Genomic DNA, 20,741 nt, shown 5'->3' on the forward strand with positions numbered 1-20,741 from the left:
ATTTCAGTTGGAGAAATCAGTTTTATAGAAGTGAAACCTGTAACGGGTGGGTATTGGACCCAATTGCAGCACAGATACCGGGGTGGAGGTGAGTACGGGTCAGGTAGACAATTCTTGTACTCACAACACAGCTCCAGGTGGAGCGGAGGAGCCACGAGGAACCCGACAGTAGACTCTCTCGGGGAGCCAGTCGGTCCGGAACCAGTGGAGCCTGTAGCCGAAGCCGAACAACCAGAAAGGGGCAGGCGAAGGGAGGACTGCAGGCTGGCAGAGAGGCAAGGAGCCAACAGGTGAGTATGCGCACACGGTGGTGTGTGTGGCGATACTGTGAGAGTCTCTGACCCACCGAAAACCACAGGGGAGAAGATGACTGAATTCACGCTGTGCAGTCGATGCAGGGAATCACAAAACAGCCCAGGGGAGAGGCAGACGGAAACCAGGAACGGAGAGGCGAAGCTCGTGATCAGGGACGGAAGGCTGAGGTGATATCCAGGGCACCGACGGGAGACCAGTCCAATAAACGCTGGAAAGTCTTGCATACAGAACAAACCACTAACCACTTTCTGACTTGCAAGAAATGAATCAAGGGTCAATACCTTCTTCTGAAGGCAGAAGAGGAATGGTCAAAGCTCATAGGATCAGAAAAGGTGGAAACAAAGATGACTACGCTTAAAGCTGCACTTGGTGGTCAGTCAGTAACTGTAGAAGATGTTTTAAAAGTTGAGGCTGAAATTATTTGTTTTAGCCAGAGAAAAAGATTCCCAATGGAAGTTTCAAACCTGGAAAAAGGGAAAGCTGTAAAAGGTAACTGATGAATGCATGTTGAAAGTAGGAGGCAGACTGGGCTACAGCAACCCACCTGCAGGGTCTCATCATGGAGGAGCATGGGAGCATCTTATTTGTCTTGTTAAGAAAGTGCCCTACTCTATTCTCCAACAACAACATGTGCATGAGGATGGTTTGTGTACCATCATGTGGCCTATTTTGGAAAAGGTGGTTGAAGGAATACCTCCCACTACTACAAAAGAAACAAATATGGATCAAAATAAAAAGAAGCTTCACTATTGAGAAAAGTTTGGTGGTGCAGTCAGTGAGGCTGAAGACCAAGACTGGACAATTGGACAGACCAATCTCCAAGATCTGTCTACTGTAAGAAGCTGCAGAGGGTTCAGGAGGCACCTTCACAAAGGTAATAAAGACAAAATAAATCACTTAAGCATTGGCCCCTTAGAATTTTGCTTTGTTTTTGGTCATTGTTTATCACAATTAAGGGGGTGGTGTGTTGGAGCCAATATGGGTTTTTCTTTGGTATTAGTATGCCACGCCACTAGGGGGCAGTAACATGTTGGTGATGGGTGACGTTACACAATCAAGTAATAAATAGACACAGGTGTGTAGCCTCATGGTGTTTGGACTGTGGGAGATGTAATGGTTCTAATATAAAAAATAAACAAAAAAATACACAACTACAGCATAACAGAAGAAGCAAGCGACAAAAGAACTGGAACAGCTATGCACATCAAGAACACATTGTAGGGTTTCATTCACCACTGTGGCTATCGGTATGAGGCCAATTAGTCAAAACACTGAATATAAATGTGGCTATTAGCAATGTTTCTCTACCTGAGCTGTAGATACATCCTGGGTTGATTGTAAATTGGAAAACCATCTATAATCTCCCTCAGGACAATCTTATCTTTTCCGGGTTTAAAAACAGTTGAGTTAACAGTGGCGGTTAACATTTAACAGTTTTTAACCTGGAGAGAGTGTGACACTGCCAATCCCACGATGCCTGGGCTGAGTTCATCTCGACCTTGCACCGATAGGATTGCTGCAGCCAAAACCAACAGATTCCCCAAAAACTCCAGATTCACTGCCAGCCATCTGACAGAAACAAATTTAATTAAAAAACTACAGTATCTGCAAGACTGTTACTAATTAAATATTATTATTACAACAATGTCAAACATGAGAGTAAATTCTTGGTACTATTCAGGAGACACCACCTGAGATAAATAACCTTTACAACAGGTACAATATGATACAAACAAATAATTATAGAAACATCAGCACATGTGTAAAAATACTAAAGCAAAATGTTAAAATACCGTCAAATGTCATGAGAAATATGTGTAAAATACTATCAAACATCATATAAACATCTTTAAAATACTGTCAAACACCACAGAAATAGGGTTATATTTTCAGTAGTTTGAATGAACCTGGTGGCGACGAAGCGAGGGAAATAAGCTTCCTGGTTGTTGTCGATAAGACGGTCGGCCTGCAGGACGAAGCGTCGCTGTTCACCGAAGGCTCGGATGACGCTAGTGCCCTGCATTGTCTCGTTGAAGTGGCTGTAGATTGGTGAGCGACTCACCGCCTCAAGCCGTCGCAGCTGACACGATGACGCCACATAGAAACTCTGGAGAACAGAGCCATGGAAAATAATAATTACAAAGAGGCTTCAGCTGAACCTCAGAGATGTCCAGATAATTTTCAGGAGAAACCTTTACCTGTATGAAGATGTAGACACAGGTGAGGGGGAGGAGCACCAGCCCTGTGAAGGGAGCGGCCAACAACAAAATAATGCAGACCTCCAGCAGCTTGAACAGGTAGCCCAGCATCATCTTCAGCCCGTCAGGAATCATGCAGTCAATTGCATCAACCTCTTTGGAGAAGCGGTTCAGGAGGTTTCCGCTGGGCGTGACCTCAAAGAAGGACATGGGCGAGTGCAGGATGCTGCAGAGAAGATTGGCGTGAAGGTGACGCGATGCTACAATACCACCCAGTGCAATGGCAAGTGTCGTCCCAAACATGGCCATCCCTGAAATACAGATGATGAAGTCACCAAGAGACTGACAGACGTAATAAAACAAAATAAAACTGTTTATCACAGAGCTTACAGACATATTACTAAGAGTGACACATACAAAACATGTATTTAATCAAGTAAAGCTTTAATGTCCCCCAGATGTCTCTTGAACCCTGAGCAGCTCAGCAAACTGAGAGAACAGAGAACTTAAAGAAACCAGGAAACTCAATGACATCTATTCTCTGCAAAATCATTCAGAGCTTTACAACTCTGAATGGACTTGGATCTCTGTGTTTCTTTCAAAGTCATGATCACAGACTCAAATTATACAACTTTTAGTGAAATTTCATTTTAGTGTCTTACCCAGAGTCTCTATCTATCCATATGTCTCATTAATATGAGATGTGATAATGACCCTTGACCCACCCTGAGAGAAGCCAAGAGCTGCGAACACGCTCAGCTTCAGCTCATGGTCGCTCTGTGTGCCATTAACGGGTGGCTCATCAGCCCACAGGCTAAGCCAATAGTTGTAGGCCAACGAGGCAGCCTGCTGGAAGGCACAGAGGAAGATGATGGTCATGATGAAGGTCAGGCCAATGGTCCTGAAGTACTCTCTATACATCTGCAGCTTCACCTGACAACAGAAGAACTGTGTTAATCTCACATACTTCCTGTTCATTAAATCTCTGAGAAAACAAACAAATGAGCAAATGTCACTGTGGAGATAAAATTATGTTCTGTAGTTTTTAGTTTCTTTTCCACCTTTGAAGGTCTTGTTTCATCCATACATTATATCAGTCTCTACATTCAATAAAAAAGACACATGACTCTGTGTTGTTGTTTCCTTGAGTGTAAAAACTGCACATAAGCTCCGTCATGGTTTTTTAATCAATCATCGATTTCACAGATCTTCAAATCAGGTGGAAATACATTTAGAAAACAAATAGAACCTTCAATTCCCAAAGTTTAGTTCCTCAGGTCCTCAGTTTAGTTACTCAGTTTAAATCCTGAATTAAATTCCTAATTTTTGTTCCTCAGTTTAGTTTCTAAAGGTCAGTGGCTGTGGCTCTTTAGTACCAGGAACTATATTTTTTATGGGATAAAATAAAAACAATGAAAAAAGGGATTGTGTGGTTTGTATTTTTAGTGTAGTTTTGTGTTCATGGGGGTATTTAGGTTTTTAACTACTCCATTATCATTAATAATAATAATACTGATATAAATATTACTCATCTTGATGAAAAGAAGGACTCACCCTCCCCGTGTGAGGTTTGTCAGCCTCTGTAAGTTTCCCAGCATCCTCAGCACCCGCATCGTGATCTACAGCCTCCATCATCTTAACACTGGCACTGCTCATATCACAGCTGGAACACACAAACAGAAAAACAAAACACAAACATCAGGTGTCAGGCTATCAATCAACAATGAATAAATCAACATTACTGAATAAATCATGACTGAATAAATCAACAACTTGTGACTGTAAAGTTAAACAATCAGATCATCAATCATTGTTTAAGTTTTTTTGCCTCAGTAGCTTTTAATTGTATTTAATTTGAGTATTATTAATTACATAAGAGGCTGCATTAACATTATTTGTGTTCATAATCTGTTTACTTTGTAGTTTGGGTTTGCACCTGATCAGCTGCTCCTGAGAAAGGTCGATGGAGAAATCAGTCATACTGAGGCGAGACACCGACTTCCTGCTGCCTACAAACACACGCACACAATCATACACACAAATACATACAAATATACACACATGCAAATGCACACATTCAAATACAAACACAGTTATACACACAAACACACATTTATTACTCTACAGTGATTACCTCTTTGATTTCATTAATTTCTGTCGGGGAGTTTCACACCTTTATACACCTTTGTTTGTTTGTGTTTCTTTCATTCTTTGTCTTTGTTCATGAAAAAACAAGATAAGTTGTTCACTTTTTCAAAACTCTTCACACGGACAGCACAACAGAAGTCAATGTGGACCAAACTGTGTATCACATTTCATTGCTTTCACACAAAATGCATTCAAACTCAACCAACACCAAACCTCTGTGTACAGTGCATCCGGAAAGTATTCACAGCGCTTCACTTTTTCCACATTTTGTTATGTTGCAGCCTTATACCAAAATGGATTAAATTCATTTTTTTCCTCAAAATTCTACACACAACACCCCATAATGACGTGAAAAAAGTTTTTGAGATTTTTGCAAATTTATTAAAAATAAAAAACCTGAGAAATCACATGTACATAAGTATTCACAGCCTTTGCTCAATACTTTGTTGATGCACCTTTGGCAGCAATTACAGCCTCAAGTCTTTTTGAATATGATGCCACAAGCTTGGCACACCTATCTTTGGGCAGTTTCACCCATTCCTCTTTGCAGCACCTCTCAAGCTCCATCAGGTTGGATGGGAAGCGTCGGTGCACAGCCATTTTCAGATCTCTCCAGAGATGTTCAATCGGATTCAAGTCTGGGCTCTGGCTGGGCCACTCAAGGACATTCACAGAGTTGTCCTGAAGCCACTCCTTTGATATCTTGGCTGTGTGCTTAGGGTCGTTGTCCTGCTGAAAGATAAACCGTCGCCCCAGTCTGAGGTCAAGAGCGCTCTGGAGCAGGTTTTCATCCAGGATGTCTCTGTACTTTGCTGCATTCATCTTTCCCTCTATCCTGACTAGTCTCCCAGTTCCTGCCGCTGAAAAACATCCCCACAGCATGATGCTGCCACCACCATGCTTCACTGTAGGGATGGTATTGGCCTGGTGATGAGCGGTGCCTGGTTTCCTCCAAACGTGACGCCTGGCATTCACACCAAAGAGTTCAATCTTTGTCTCATCAGACCAGAGAATTTTGTTTCTCATGGTCTGAGAGTCCTTCAGGTGCCTTTTGGCAAACTCCAGGCGGGCTGCTATGTGCCTTTTACTAAGGAGTGGCTTCCGTCTGGCCACTCTACCATACAGGCCTGATTGGTGGATTGCTGCAGAGATGGTTGTCCTTCTGGAAGGTTCTCCTCTCTCCACAGAGGAACTCTGGAGCTCTGACAGAGTGTCCATCGGGTTCTTGGTCACCTCCCTGACTAAGGCCCTTCTCCCCCGATTACTCAGTTTAGATGGCCGGCCAGCTCTAGGAAGAGTCCTGGTGGTTCTGAACTTCTTCCACTTACGGATGATGGAGGCCACTGTGCTCATTGGGACCTTCAAAGCAGCAGAAATCTTTCTGTAACCTTCCCCAGATTTGTGCCTCGAGACAATCCTGTCTCGGAGGTCTACAGACAATTCCTTTGACTTCATGCTTGGTTTGTGCTCTGACATGCACTGTCAACTGTGGGACCTTATATAGACAGGTGTGTGCCTTTCCAAATCATGTCCAATCAACTGAATTTACCACAGGTGGACTCCAATTAAGCTGCAGAAACATCTCAAGGATGATCAGTGGAAACAGGATGCACCTGAGCTCAATTTTGAGCTTCATGGCAAAGGCTGTGAATACTTATGTACATGTGATTTCTTAGTTTTTTATTTTTAATAAATTTGCAAAAATTTCAAAAAAACTTTTTTCACATTGTCATTATGGGGTGTTGTGTGTAGAATTTTGAGGAAAAAAAATAATTTAATCCATTTTGGAATAAGGGTGTAACATAACAAAATGTGGAAAAAGTGAAGCGCCGTGAATACTTTCCGGATGCACTGTATTTACACCCCATTTTACATGTTTACACACTATTGTAAAAACTGTTACAAATAGGTTCAAAACCAAATATAACAAAATGTTACTGTAAATTAGACTGCAGTTTGCTACATCCACATCTAGAAATAAAAATAAAAAAGCAAAACTCCTAATTGGGACAAACAACACTGAGCACCTGATTTTATTCCTTGATGGCCTCTATGAAAGACTTGTGAGGAAATGGGGCAGGTGAGGCAGAATCCAGAAGGTTTTGTAATTGTAAGGGACGATATTGTGTTTCTTGAAGAATATTGAAGCATTTCTGATTAATTTCTGTGACATATACTGTGAGGAAGCACAATCCATGCATTAAGAAGTGGCCTTTTTGTTTTAAACGGATCTTGTTTTTTTCCGAATAAATAACATACCATCAATGAAAGACAATGTTGCTACATATTGTTATGCTTTCTGTTGTTAGTGATTTTTATGATCATTATATAATGAGTTCTGGTACCAGAGTTTTGTGTTTTGGTTGCATTAGTGCATTTTGGATGTGAGTAACTGTTGAGTGCCGAGCTGCATGTAAAGACAACTGTCTGAACAGAGTTGTAAATGTGAACTATAGAGAAATGTGGGTTACCAAGTGTAAAAAACTGTGATAATTTCTTTCTATAATGATATAGAAATGCCCAGTGTTAATTACTGTTAATTGTTAATTACTGATGTTATGACTTTGCTTTAGAAATCTCAGAGCTCACAGATTAAACAGGTAAGTAGTTTTATTATGACTAACCCTAACCCTAACCCTTAGCTCTGGTTAGTTTAATTACTGTAGTTTTATTTTCCTGATAGTATAGTTTCTGCTCAGTTAAATTAGATTTTTTACTCTTGTCTCTTGGGGTGGAGCTCTCTCTGCTTTGGTTTCCACTGAAGGTGTGGATGAATTTGGCAAAGGCTCCCTTCCTCTCCATCAGCTCTATGTAGGAACCCATCTCTGAGATCTGACCCTCCTCCATCACCAGGACCAGGTCTGCTTTAGACAGGAAACTGAGACTGTGAGTTACCAGCACCCGGGTCTAAAAAAACACATCAACACACACATTACAAGGATTTTTAAACAACAAGATCACTAACATCACAAGGTTTAAATGGGACTTTAGTCAGGACAGTACCAAGGCCGACAGTAGCCGTAACCACCTCAACCAGGAATCTCCTGCTGGTGCTGAAGTCTGGTCTGAAAGATTTTAGAGTGCAAAATGCAGTACACTCCTCAGTCCAGGTGTCAGGGTTCTTCTGGTCATTGTTGGTCAGAGCACTGAGTGGGGATGCAGTGGTTGCAAACTGGGGCACAAATCACCAGCAACCACTCAGCCAGTCCCCAAAAGCACTGTACCTCCTTCTTTGGTGGAGGTAAAATAAGATAATCCTTTATTAATCCCTCAGTGGGGAAATTTGCATTGTTACAGCAGCATACAGGATAGTGCAATAGTAGAGATATAAGTAAATCAAAGAAAAAAAATCAAGATACAATAAATAAAAACAATAAAGACCGTTATAAAAAGCTACTGAAACTACAAAACAACTATAATTTACAAATTATTACAATTATTATTATTATTAATAATATTATTATTAGAGACATGTAGATATTGCACCATTCATTATACAATCAGAAATATTGAGTGTGGCTTGTCCATTTCGGTGGGTGTGGTCTACTGGGAGAAGTGCTGATTATAGAGCCTGACTGCAGCCAGGAGGAAAGACCTGCGGTATCTCTCCTTCACACGCGGGTGAAGCAGCCTGTCACTGAAGCAGCTGCCCAGTGCTGCCAGAGTGTCCTGCATGGGGTGGGACATGTTCTCCCTCAGGGATGATAGCTTAGCCATCATTTGCCTTTCTCCCACCACTTCCACTGAGCTTAGGGGGCATCCCAGAACAGAGCTGGCCTTCCTAATCAGTCTGTCCAGTTTCTTCCTCCATAAAAGATGGCTGATGCCACCACAGAGTCACAGAGGGTCTTCAGGAGTGCCCCCTGCACTCCAAAAGACCTGAGTCTCCTGAGCAGATAGAGTATGCTCTGGCCTTTCTTGTACAGTGCAATTGTGTTGTCAGTCCATTCTAGTTTATTTTTCAGGTGAACACCCAGCTACTTGTAAGATTTCACCATTTCAATGTCCATTCTCTGGATGTTCACTGGTGTGGGAAGGGTGTGTTTGCACAGGCAGAAGTCCACCACTATCTCTTTTCCCTGCGTTGATGTGGAGGCGGTTCTGCCGGCACCAGTCCACAAAGTCCTGGGTCAATTCTCTGTATTCCTTGTCATCCCCATCTGTGATGAGGCCAACAATTGCATAAAGTCATCAGAGAACTTTTGCAGGTAGCAGTTGGCAGAGTTGTGCGTGAAGTCTGCAGTGTAGAGGGTGAAGACGAAGGGAACCAGGACCGTTCCCTGTGGGGCCCCCATGCTGCAGACAACCATGTCGGAGTCACAGTCCCGTATCCACCCCTTTGCGCTCCAACTTGTCCCTCAGAAATGAGGGCTGTATGGTGTTAAAGGCACTGGAGAAATAAAAAAAAACATGATTCTCACAGTGCTCCCAGCCTTTTCCATGTGAGTGACTGATCTGTGTAGGAGGTAGACGACAGCGTCATCCACCCCAATGCCAGGTTGGTAAAGGACCAGCCTCTCCAGGGTCTTCATCAGGTGCGATGTCAGTGCCACCGACCTGTGGGTATTGGGCAGGAAGTGCAGTGAGTGTGAAGGGTGGCTGTGAGCTGACTGTTGTGGTAAGGGAGGAGAAGGTGGGGGTGGGGCAGTATGCAGGGGGTGCAGACAATGGAGGCTGCAGCAGAGTGGACTGGGCCAGGGGGTGGGAAAATGCCTGATCAAATCTATTGAAGAAGACGTTCAGATCATTCACCCATGCCCGGCCCCCCACAGGCTGGGAATTGGGTTCCCTATAACCAGAGATGGTTTTAAGGCCCTTCCAGACTCCACTGATGTTGTTCTGCTGCAGCTGATCCTCCATCTTCCTCCTGTAGCTGTTTTTACCGTCCCTGATCCTCCACTTCAGTCCCTTCTGCACGTTCTTCAGCTCCTCCTTGTTTTCAGACTTAAAAGCCCTCTTCTTTTCCTTGAGGAGAGCCTTTATGTCCAGGGTAATCCAGGGTTTCTTGTTGGAAAAACACTGCACAGTCCTGGTGGGTACGGTATTCTCCACACAGAAGTTAATATAGTCCGTTATGCAGTGTGTGAGACTGTCAATGTCCCCCCCATGAGGATCACAAAGTACTTCCCACACCGTTGTGTCAAAACAGTTCCACAAAACCTTGTCAGCTTCTCGGACCATCTTTTCACTGTGCAAGAGACAGCTGGCTGCCTGAGTACCAGGGCTTTGTACACAGGCCGGAGGTGCACCAGGTTGTGATCAGATCTTCACAGGGGAGGGAGGGGTGATGAGTTATATGCCTCCTTGATGTTGGCATAAAACAAGTCCAGCATCTTATTGTCTCTTGTGCGGCATGTGACATACTGGGTGAAAGTGGGCAGAGTGCAGGACGGAAAGGCATGGTTAAAGTCCCCAGAAATAAGAAGGAGGGCATGGGGGTGCTGTGGATGACATCACAGGCCACATCAGCATCAGCAGAGGGGGGAATATACGCCACTATCGTGATAACATGCGTGAATTCCCTCGGTAGATAGTATGGTCTCATGCTAACAGCTAACAACTCAGTGTCCTTACTGCAGAGTTGTTCTTTAATAGTGATGTGCCCTGAGTTACACTATCTATCATTAACAAACATCCTCCTCCTTTCCTCTTACCACTCTCCTTAGTCCTGTCCGCCCGCATCAGCTGGAAACCGTCCAGCGTGGCGTGGGTATCCGGGGTTAGCGGTGTTAGCCATGTCTCCGTAAACACCATAATGCTATACTCCCAGTATGCTATACTCCCCTCTGTTGAGGGTCAATCCAGGGTTCTCAGTCTTTCCAAAGACTTGTCTTAGATGCTGGACATGTTCTACCCATGTGATGCTGAAAATGACAACATTGTCATGGTAGGATGCACAGGTTTTTTTCCCAACCCTGGAGGACTAGCAGCCTCTGCACCATGTAGTCTAAAAGTGAACTGGAAGAGTCCAGCTGGTGTGCCAAATGCTGTTTACGGTCTGCTTGATGGCAGAGGCACTTGCTAATACCACAGGTCAAGAGTTGGGATGTACATAGTGGACCCAATCATCTCAAGCAACTCGTTGATCCTTAGCATGGGGATATGCATTGAACCTTGAGATGGATTTAATCTTTCTGGAGTAAATGCAGATTTGCAGGGAACCATCCGTCGTGAAAACAATGATGACCAGACTGTACCATTTAGAGTTGGATGACTCAGTCACCCACAACAACAACATGGCCTCCACCTCCTGCCGAAGCCTTTCCACCAGCTGCAGTAGAATAGGGATGTTGATAGATTGGATGGTCATTGTTCAGGCAAATAACATGCTCAATGAGTGTTGTTCTGCCAGGATTAGCAGTGAACAGTGATGGTGCTTCCTAAAAAAAGGAACACCTGTATCCACCTTTTCTTTCACATCCACTTCCTTCACAAAGAGGGCAACCTCAGGAGCCTGGGTAGGTTGTTCCTTTCTCTTCACAGGTCTGTTTCTTTTTGTCTGGATGCATTTTGTAGGTGACAGGGCTCATCTTCCAGCTGATGATGTAAGGCCTCTGTCATTTGGCCAGCAGCTTGCTGTTGGAGGATGGAAGGAGCACAAGCACCTTTTGATCTGTCTGGAAATCATGATGCCATGTCTGCAAGTTTTCTGTGTCTTATGTGCCAAACGCAGGTTCACCTATGCCTCCTCCTTGTATCTCGCAAATCGGTCCCTCATCTCCAGCACATACTGCACCCCCCCTCTGTTACTGGATGTGGTGGCAGGTGCTTCCCTGCCCTTCTGGGGTAGGTTCAATGGCCCCTGAATGTCCCAGCCATACAGCAACCAGGTTAAACCCTGGGTCTGGTCAAAGTTTGTGGTCAGCCCATCAGTCTGTGGATGATGTGGAGTGGTCTGGATTGCAGTTATGCCTAGCTACTTGAGTAAAAGCTTCATTAGCCTGGAGGTGAAATTTATACCCTGACCAGTGAGGATCCCAGCTGGATCAAGGCATGTTGAACAGCTGGAGCAGTGATGGTGTGTAGTGGGAAGGCCTCTGGAAAGTAGGTGGCAAAGTCACATAAAACCAGGATGTATTGGTGGACTCGGCTGCTCTTTACGGACCAACAATGTTCATGGCAACCCGCCAGGAAGGGGTGGAGATGATAGGGAGTGGTTGTAGGAGAGTTTGATCACAATGAGGGACTCAGGTACAGTTCTGCAGATAACCTACAGGGTCTCACCTTGTCTTTGAGGAGTCCTCTGGATCCAATGACTCGATCAAAGATGTGTTGTCCTACATGAGCATCAACAGCAGACAGCGGGTCGTCCAGCAGATAAACATCTGACTTCCTGTAGACGGCCCGAGCCAGACTTATCCTTTGCTTCTGACCTCCAGACAGGTTCAAACCCTGCAGTCAGTAAATACATAATCAATAAAAAATAAGCAAAATACAGTCAAACGTGCAACATTAAATAGTAATATTAACAAACAGTCAGAAATAAATAGTCAGAGCATCCATATTTAGTTGAACCATCAGCCTTCTTGTCAACAGACCAGACAGACTGGGGTTGGGTTGCTGTGGACAGATCCTAACCCCTGGGGGGGGGGGGGCATTGGTACCTTCTCCCCAATCTCAGTGCTGTCTCCAGCAGGCAGGATGTCCAGATCCGGCAGCAGAGCACAGGCTTCCAGCACACGATGGTACCAGCTCTCCTTCCTCTCTCCACAAAACAAAATGTTGTCCTTCAGAGAGGCGTTCTGGATCCAGGCCTGCTGGGGGACGTAGGCCACTGAACCCTGTACCGCCACAATCAGAATAACCTTTATTGTCATTGAGGATTCTGCTATAAAATACATAAATTCGGCAGACAAATCTTTATAGTCTTTTATATATACAGTATAGTCTTTAACATGATGATCATATTTTATCTTGGTGGGTTTGGCCTGGTCTCTGCTATGTTTATTTTCATCAGAAATAACCAACAGAGGATTAGGGTTAGGTTCTGAAAGGAGCCATTGTTTGTTTTCTGTTTACTGTAACAGTAGATCAAATGTTGTGTTATTAGTGTTTCAATAAAACCTCTTTTCTCTGAAATAAACTTTAAGGCAGTCATGGTATGGAGATAAATATGTTATAAAGAACTGGATAACAGACTTCAATAAATGGCGTCCATTCATTAGAGGGAAAGTTGTTCAGTCAGCACAAACGCAAAAAAGTTTTTGTCTGTCTTGTTGTGTGGGCCACTGCACATGCTCATTAGTATTTCTCTCCCTGGCTCCACTCCTTGAGATGACATCACACACAGAAAAAATAACTTTCGGCGACAGAAAAGTTTTATAAAAACTAAACCTCCACAGTCTGAATATCAATAATAATAAAAGTTGTTTGTTGTCACCTTAATGGAGACAGAGCCACACCTCCTCTCCATCTCTCCCAACATGGCCGACAGCAGAGATGACTTCCCTGAGCCAACATGGCCAACCACGGCTACTAAGGAGCCCGTCTTCACCTTCATGTTGATCCTCTGAAGACACGGTTGCCCGTCATCGGTCCAGGAGAAGGACCCCCCCTCAATCACCACACCATCTCCTTCTGAAGACAGAACATGGTTCCACATGGTTCCATGACACAAAAGGGCTGTTTTGCAAGATATTATAAACCCGGAGCAATAATAGTTATGGTAATCATGATATAGATCAGAAACATAAATTTCTCAATCAAAAACTGATGCAGCAAATTATCACACCTTCACTTCATTGAAATGAGTATACAGGTATTTCTGATGATTTGTAAAAAGCAGTATAGCACTAAGCCTACAACTGGCAGTCGATCCATGATAGTTTGGGCTGTGTACAAGGGCAGGTTGATCCATTTAAATCCCCGGCTCCTCCCCCACCCACTTTCTCTCTGCTCTTCAAGTGCCTTTCCCTGCGACGTATGCTGTTATGCAATACACATTACGTAATACCAAGGGCAAGTGAATGAGGGGAAGTGGAACTACTAATGAAACACATCAAGTCACCTATAGATAATGAGATTGTCATGTCTATACATTTATGAATAAAATAAATAGATTTCTGTAAGTGGCCAAACAATAAAACAAATACAACCCTAACCCTAACCCTAAGATAAGATAAAATAAACCTTTATTGATCACCAGAGGAGAAATTAACACAATTCATTTTAATTCTTTCAAAATCTCAAAAACATTAAAACTCATCATTAAACCTTCAAGACTTGTTTCATTCAAAAGAAAAAACTGATATTTTCTCTTTCAGTATGAAGCCAGACTAAGGCTAAGTTTTGCCCTGCTTCCAATCTTTGTGCTAAGCTAGGCTTGCAGTTTCAGTGCTGGACACAGGTGATACTGATTTCTGTCTTCATGAGTTGGACAGGTGTGTGTGTGTGTGTGTGTGTGTGTGATGTCATACCTCTGCTATTAGGGAGTCTCTCCACGTTATCGGTCTTCAGTTCATCAAAGTACAGAAAGTTTCTCAGACGTCTGAGCGAGACGATGGCCTGATCATAAAAAATAGATCCATTATAGAAACATTAAACACTCATCAGTCATCTGACATTTTACCAAAGAGACAAGTACAACAGACACCAGAGGAGCAGGTAGAGTGTTTCTCAGACAGTTAACCATTCAATACTTATTACTAAGTTGTACAATTATAATCTTTCATACACATTAAATTGGATTAAATCATATCTGTCCGACAGCACTCAGTGTTTTCAGGTAAGTAACGTACTGTTTCCCATTGTACAACAGGAGTGTGTACTCTGGGAGCACCACAAGGCTCCACACTAGGGCCACTGTTACTTAGTTTGTACATGAACAATCTTTATGTCAGAGACACTGATGGGCTGCTCAGCTGTCTCAGTGAGGAAAACAATAACAACGTAATTCACAAATAAGCACAGGATTCTCCCAAATAGGGTAAAAACAAAGAATGTGGATGGGGTTATGATGAGGTTGGCGTATCCAAGATGGCGCCGCGGATGGCTGCCTCGGTCTGTTGGAGCGCATTGTTTTGCCTTGTTTTGTTTGTAAACAGTGTTTTTTGTTTTGGTTCACGGAGCTCTTTCACCAGAGGAGAGCTCATGAACATCAGGGGAACAACTCCAGTGGATTTGTTTCCCGAATTTCTTGCACCTTTAACTCTTTTATGGGACATTCTGGTCAAAGGTGCTCTCACCTTCGCAGCTCTACGTCGACGTAGAGGGAAACGTGCCAGTGCGCTCGTGCGTCTTCGTTAGAGATATTTCTCTCTAACGTGCACTCACTGGGGAATAAGATGGACGAACTCCAGCTGCTGATGAGGAGAAACAAGGACTTTTATTCATCTGCTGTTTTGTGCTTCACGGAGACATGGCTGGGGTAAAGAACTCCCGACGCGGCGCTGCAGCTGGACGGATTCCAGCTACTCCGAGCGGACCGCGACGCGCACCTCTCCGGCAAAACAAAGGGTGGAGGTATTTGTTTTTACATCAACAGCAGCTGCTGTAACGGCGTGACAGTGATCCGACGGCATTGCTCTCCTTCCCTGGAAACTTTTTTCATAAACTGTAAACCCTACTACTCCCCCCGTGAGTTCACTTCATTCATTCTGGTCGGTGTTTACATTCCACCGGAGGCCAACGTGCAGGACGCACAGCGCGCACTCACCGACCAGATACTGGAAGCGGAGCGGACCAACCCGGACTCCTTAGTTATTGTCCTCGGTGACTTTAACAAAGGTAACCTCAGACATGAACTCCCAAAATACAAACAGTTTATTAAATGCCCCACCAGGGAGGGGAACACTCTGGATCACTGTTACACCACAGTCAGTAACGCTTTTCACGCCGTCACCCGCGCTGCACTGGGACACTCTGACCACGACATGGTCCACCTGATTCCCGCATACAGGCAGAAATTAAAACTTTCTAAGCCTGTTGTGAGAACTTCGAAGAAGTGGACCAGTGAAGCTGCAGAGGACCTGAAGGCGTGTTTGGACTGTACTGACTGGGATGTTTTCAGGACTGCTACCAACAGTCTGGATGAGTACACAGAGGCTGTGACTTCATATATCAGCTTCTGTGAGGACTGCTGTGTACAAACTCGGACCACGGTGAGTTACAACAACGACAAACCCTGGTTCACAGCAAGACTGCGACAGTTGAGGTTGGAAAAGGAAGAGGCGTTTAAGAGTGGCAACAGAGCAGAGTTTAAGGAAGCCAAGTACAAGTTTAGCAAGGCGGTGAGGGAAGCTAAACGACTGTACTCTGAGAGACTACAAGACCAGTTCTCCTCCAACGACTCTGCTTCTGCGTGGAGGGGGCTCAGGCAGATCACCAACTACAAGCCAAGAGCCCCCAACTCTGCTAACGACCGACGCCTCGCCAACAGCCTCAACGACTTCTACTGTCGCTTTGAAAGACAATGGGACAGTCCTGACACCATCCCCCACACCATCACCCACCAGCTCCAGCCCAACAGCCCCAACCCCCTCATCACACCTGGGGCTGAACTCTCACACCTCTTACCACCACAGCTGCCCCCCACAGTGCCCCCCACTCCTCCAGCATCGACACCTCTGTCTGTCCTTGAAAGAGATGTGAACAGACTCTTCAAGAGACAAAACCCGCGAAAAGCTGCTGGACCAGACTCCATCTCCCCATCCTGCCTGAAGCGCTGCGCCGATCCGCTGTCTCCGGTGTTCACGGACATCTTCAACACCTCACTGGAGACATGCCACGTGCCAGCCTGCTTCAAGGCCTCCACCATCATCCCCGTCCCCAAAAAAACAGGGCCCACAGGATTGAATGACTACAGACCCGTCGCCCTGACCTCTGTGGTCATGAAATCATTTGAACGCCTGGTCCTGTCCCACCTCAAATCCATCACAGACCCTCTGCTGGACCCCCTGCAGTTCGCCTACAGAGCCAACAGGTCTGTAGACGACGCTGTCAACCTGGCTCTACACTTCATCCTCCAGCACCTGGACTCCGCAGGATCCTATGCCAGGATCAAGGACAGACGCAGACTGCAGCGTATCATCCGCTCTGCAGAGAGGGTGATCGGCTGCAACCTCCCATCTCTTCAGGACCTGTACTCCTCCAGGACCCTGAGGAAAGCAGGGAAGATCGCTGCCGACCCCTCCCACCCCAGACACCATCTGTTCGACCCCCTCCCCTCTGGCAGGAGGCTGCGGTCCATCAGGACCAAAACACAAAAACAGTTTCTTCCCCTCTGCAGTCAACCTGACGAACTTACATTGACCCCCCCCGAACACAAACACTACTTATACGTTATATTTACGTACATTACCCCTGTCCCCCCTGCGTTAACGCACCCACCCCCTACTGGACAATTTACCTGGACACTTTACTTTATTCTGGTCACTGCACTGTTGTTATTTATCTTATCTTATTTTTATTTTTATTCTTATTTTAGCTTTTATATTCTACTTATTTGTTATCAAAACAATAGCACCTTCAGACCACAGCAAATTCCTAGTAATGTATGTTACTTGGCAATAAACAGTTTCTGATTCTGATTCTGAGGTCTCCATCTCTGAGGTTCAAAAAGCACATCAAGATTATGAGACACACTGAATTGCTGTGTTTAAACATATCATAAAATCCTGTTGTGTTTATTTGTACTGTAACAGCGTTTGAAAACTGCTTCCTATGACTTCCCAGTTGAAGAAGCTGCACTCGGCTATAGGATTTTCAGTCGAACTCCACTGGTCCTCATTCATTGGCTGAGAGGCCACCACTTCTACTTATTGACACTGTTTAACCAATCAACAGCCAGATTTATCCAGGGGGACCGCCGCTGACCAATCAGAGCCCTGCATGTCACAGTACTTTCAGGTGTGTTATTTCCACTTATTTTTATTCTAAGCTTCAAATCTCTTTGAGTAACGAATGATTTCCACCACATTAAGTAGATACTAACGATTTAAGAATCACACTTAAAATTACATTTAAAAATAGTTTTGTCAACAGTCTGTACTGAAGAAACCGTAAGAACTGTAGATTATCCAGAATAACTGTAAATGTAATGTAAATTTAAAAAATATTTTTCTCTCCTCGACTTCACTGAGGTGGAGGCAGAAATGACAGACATCTCTAGAGGGAAGAAAGAAAATTTGTTTTTTGCAATTTTAAAATCTTGACTTGGTTGAACAGAGGTTTCTCATCAGCTGTGACTTGCCTGCATGGTGGTGCTCATGGCGAAGGGAAGCTGACTCAGAGGAGTTTTCAGGATGTTGATGAGAGCAACAGAAACAAAAATTTTCTGAGCATCCAGAATGTTTCGCTCATCTATCAACACGTAAACTCCAAACACTGAAAAGGCAATCTGATCAGAAAAGATGAGAAGAAGATGTTATGTTATCTGTTAACATAACATCACACTTATTTAAGTTCATCAGGGAGAAAAGAAGGTGGGTGAAACATAATAAAACAATAAACTGAGTTCTTGAAGAGGGTTTATAGTTTAGATTCATGTCAGTTGGACCAACAGAGGCCTGTACTATGAAGCAGGATTTGGTGTTAGCGGGGTAACTTCAGGGTTAACCCCGGGTTTTCAGAACTGTATTTGGCTTTGTTTTCTTCATTTGTAAAATATGCCACTCTGCTGCCAGTAGACGTGTCCATGTTTGTGATTGGACAGATGCTGCAAACACCACCCCTTTTATGTGAACATGCTCATGGTTAGATGACTCACCAAGTTGATAACCAAAGTCAAGTGACTGCGGTTGTTAGGTTTAGTGAAGCCAGATAACGAAAAGATATCCTGGGTATATTGAACTTGCTTCGTAGTACAGGCCTCTGGAAACATGTTGATAAAAACATCTGAAACCAGTTCAGTCAGTTCTGATTGGCTGGCAGATGTCCATTAAAATCAAATAACAGGAAACCTCAAACAAACAGCTGGTTAACAGCTGTGGGCTTTGGAGTGACTGGTCTGAAACCAGGCCAGGCGCCAGGATGAAGTAACTGAGGGGACTGTTCAAAATTGCAAGGGGGCAATGGGTTAATTTTTTTCATAAACTAAAACTAATTGATTTAACTATGCAATAACCTCAAAAGGCTAAATAACAACAACATAAGGCTACTGTTTCAAAATCAAAGAATACATTTATTAAGAGCAGTCATATAAGAACGTAGCACTAGCAGAGCACTGAATATGTTTTTAATTTATGAACAATTCTCTATCATAATCAGCATGGGGGGAGCGAGTAGAAACAGCTGTTCTCTCTCTCTCTTTCTCTTAGCAGCAGACTAAGAGACCAAACTAAGTGACGTGTTCTGTCTGTCTGTCTGTCTCTCTGTCGATCTCTGCTCCGTGTCAGTACTGTGGACAACGCAGCATACACCTATGCAAATAGCCTAAAATTATACTGGCAAAGGATTTTTCTATAGATACATAAAGCTTAAACAGAGGGGGCAAAAAATACAACGATTTTCAATGTTTCAGAGAGTTTAAAAATCACCAGACATTAGTCTGAGCCAGACTGAGGTTTACCTGACCAGACATGAATCTGAGTCTACCTCAGTCTGACTCAGACTAATGTCTGGGCAGGTAAACCTCAGTCAGACATTAGTCTGTGTAACCAGACCAGAAGCTCTCTAGTTATGTCTGGACCGGGCAGGTGTGAGATTCACCAGGAAGGAGGAGGAGTTGAAGGAAGCCAGAGAGATGGAGTGGAGGATCTGAGATTTCTTCAGGGCGTTGAGCTCTCCATCTCTCAGGATGCCAACACGTCGCAGGAAAGCTTCCTCCCAGGCGTAAAACTTCAGGATCTTCACACCACTCAGGATTTCATTCATCAGTTTGATCCGACCGTCCATGAACTTCATCTGAACCTCCTGAGAAGCAAAATGTTGTTTAGCTTTTAACCAGTCAATCCAGCACAGAAAATATTCAAACTCAGGAAGTAAAGACCAACTACATTCCCTCCAGGTATCTGATACAACACAATGAAACAGTTCTTTCACCTGCAGTTTGCCTCTCATTTTAGCGATGAATCCATTCAGAGGGAAGATCAGAAAAACAGCAGTGATACCAGCGAGAGCAGAGGGACCAAGGAGCTGTCAATCAATCAATTAATCACAGAGATTCTGTCAACCAATAACAAAGAGGTTGTCATGATGGTGTCACAACTCATCAATACTCCCTTTCTCATTAAATATATATATATGATATAAATGACTACAACTGAAGCTGAATGAGTGTGATTCATGACACAACAAACACAGCAAACACAACAGACACAACAAACACAACAGACATAATAAACACAACAGGCACAGAAGACAGAACAGACACAACAAACACAACAGACACAATAAACTCAACAGGCACAGAAGACACAACAGATACAACAGACACAACAAACAGCAAACACAACATACATACATGTGATGTGTTTATGATGTGTTCATGATGCCAGGTTTTTTTTTTACCTGCCACAGGAAGTAAAAGCAGAGTGCGATCTCGATGGGAGTGACCCAAATACAGTTGAAATAAACTACAAAGTCCATCAACTTCTGAGTGTCGGCTGAAACAAGATTAATGATTTCTCCTAAATTACACCGTTGCCGAGCTGCACTGCTGATCAGCAGACACTGAGGATTCAAACACAGAAAACTTTATTGACTTCACTGCTGATCAGAAGTTGGATGAGCACAAACACACTCTGAAATGAAATCAAGTTGAATTCCAGTGATTTTCCTCCTCAGCATGTTTCTTGGTGTTGGGGAGTAGCCTCCAACTGTGTGATGTCACTTGAGTCAGCGTTGGTTGGGGCTGAAGACTACAACTTTGAAAATCTGTCTGTCAATCGTCTTGGGCGGTGCTAAGCCCAGGATGCAGCGATGGTGCCGTTGCAAAATAGTGACGGGGGAACTTGTTTTGATGGAACATTTGTACGTGGGGAGGCGAGCCCTGGCATTAAAATGGTTAAATCCCCGCTAAAGAAAAAAGCACATAAAATAGTAAACAATGTATGTAGACTATGTGATTTTACAACTTTTACTGTTAAATAAGACAAACACCTTGATAATCGGTGTCCTAGAGGTGAAGCCAACCTATACTTT

At 43.9% G+C, this 20,741-nt stretch overlaps 1 protein-coding gene across 1 annotated transcript in view; it reads right to left on the minus strand.

The window, feature by feature from the left end:
- Window positions 1–20,741, minus strand: part of LOC139301394 (multidrug resistance-associated protein 1-like) — a 39,636-nt gene that overhangs the window by 11,150 nt on the left and 7,745 nt on the right. Inside the window, exons 10-24 of the mRNA XM_070924774.1 lie at window positions 20,109–20,270; window positions 19,641–19,733; window positions 19,308–19,511; window positions 17,851–17,997; window positions 14,078–14,165; window positions 13,042–13,238; window positions 12,266–12,442; window positions 11,886–12,053; window positions 7,379–7,568; window positions 4,450–4,522; window positions 4,068–4,176; window positions 3,239–3,446; window positions 2,514–2,824; window positions 2,223–2,422; window positions 1,758–1,884 (exon numbers count right to left, since the gene is read on the minus strand). Coding sequence (XP_070780875.1) covers window positions 1,758–1,884; window positions 2,223–2,422; window positions 2,514–2,824; window positions 3,239–3,446; window positions 4,068–4,176; window positions 4,450–4,522; window positions 7,379–7,568; window positions 11,886–12,053; window positions 12,266–12,442; window positions 13,042–13,238; window positions 14,078–14,165; window positions 17,851–17,997; window positions 19,308–19,511; window positions 19,641–19,733; window positions 20,109–20,270 — 2,454 coding nt within the window. The remainder of the gene's footprint in view (window positions 1–1,757; window positions 1,885–2,222; window positions 2,423–2,513; window positions 2,825–3,238; window positions 3,447–4,067; window positions 4,177–4,449; window positions 4,523–7,378; window positions 7,569–11,885; window positions 12,054–12,265; window positions 12,443–13,041; window positions 13,239–14,077; window positions 14,166–17,850; window positions 17,998–19,307; window positions 19,512–19,640; window positions 19,734–20,108; window positions 20,271–20,741) is intronic.

Source organism: Enoplosus armatus, chromosome 18, assembly GCF_043641665.1.
Source record: "Enoplosus armatus isolate fEnoArm2 chromosome 18, fEnoArm2.hap1, whole genome shotgun sequence".
NCBI lineage: Eukaryota > Metazoa > Chordata > Actinopteri > Centrarchiformes > Enoplosidae > Enoplosus > Enoplosus armatus.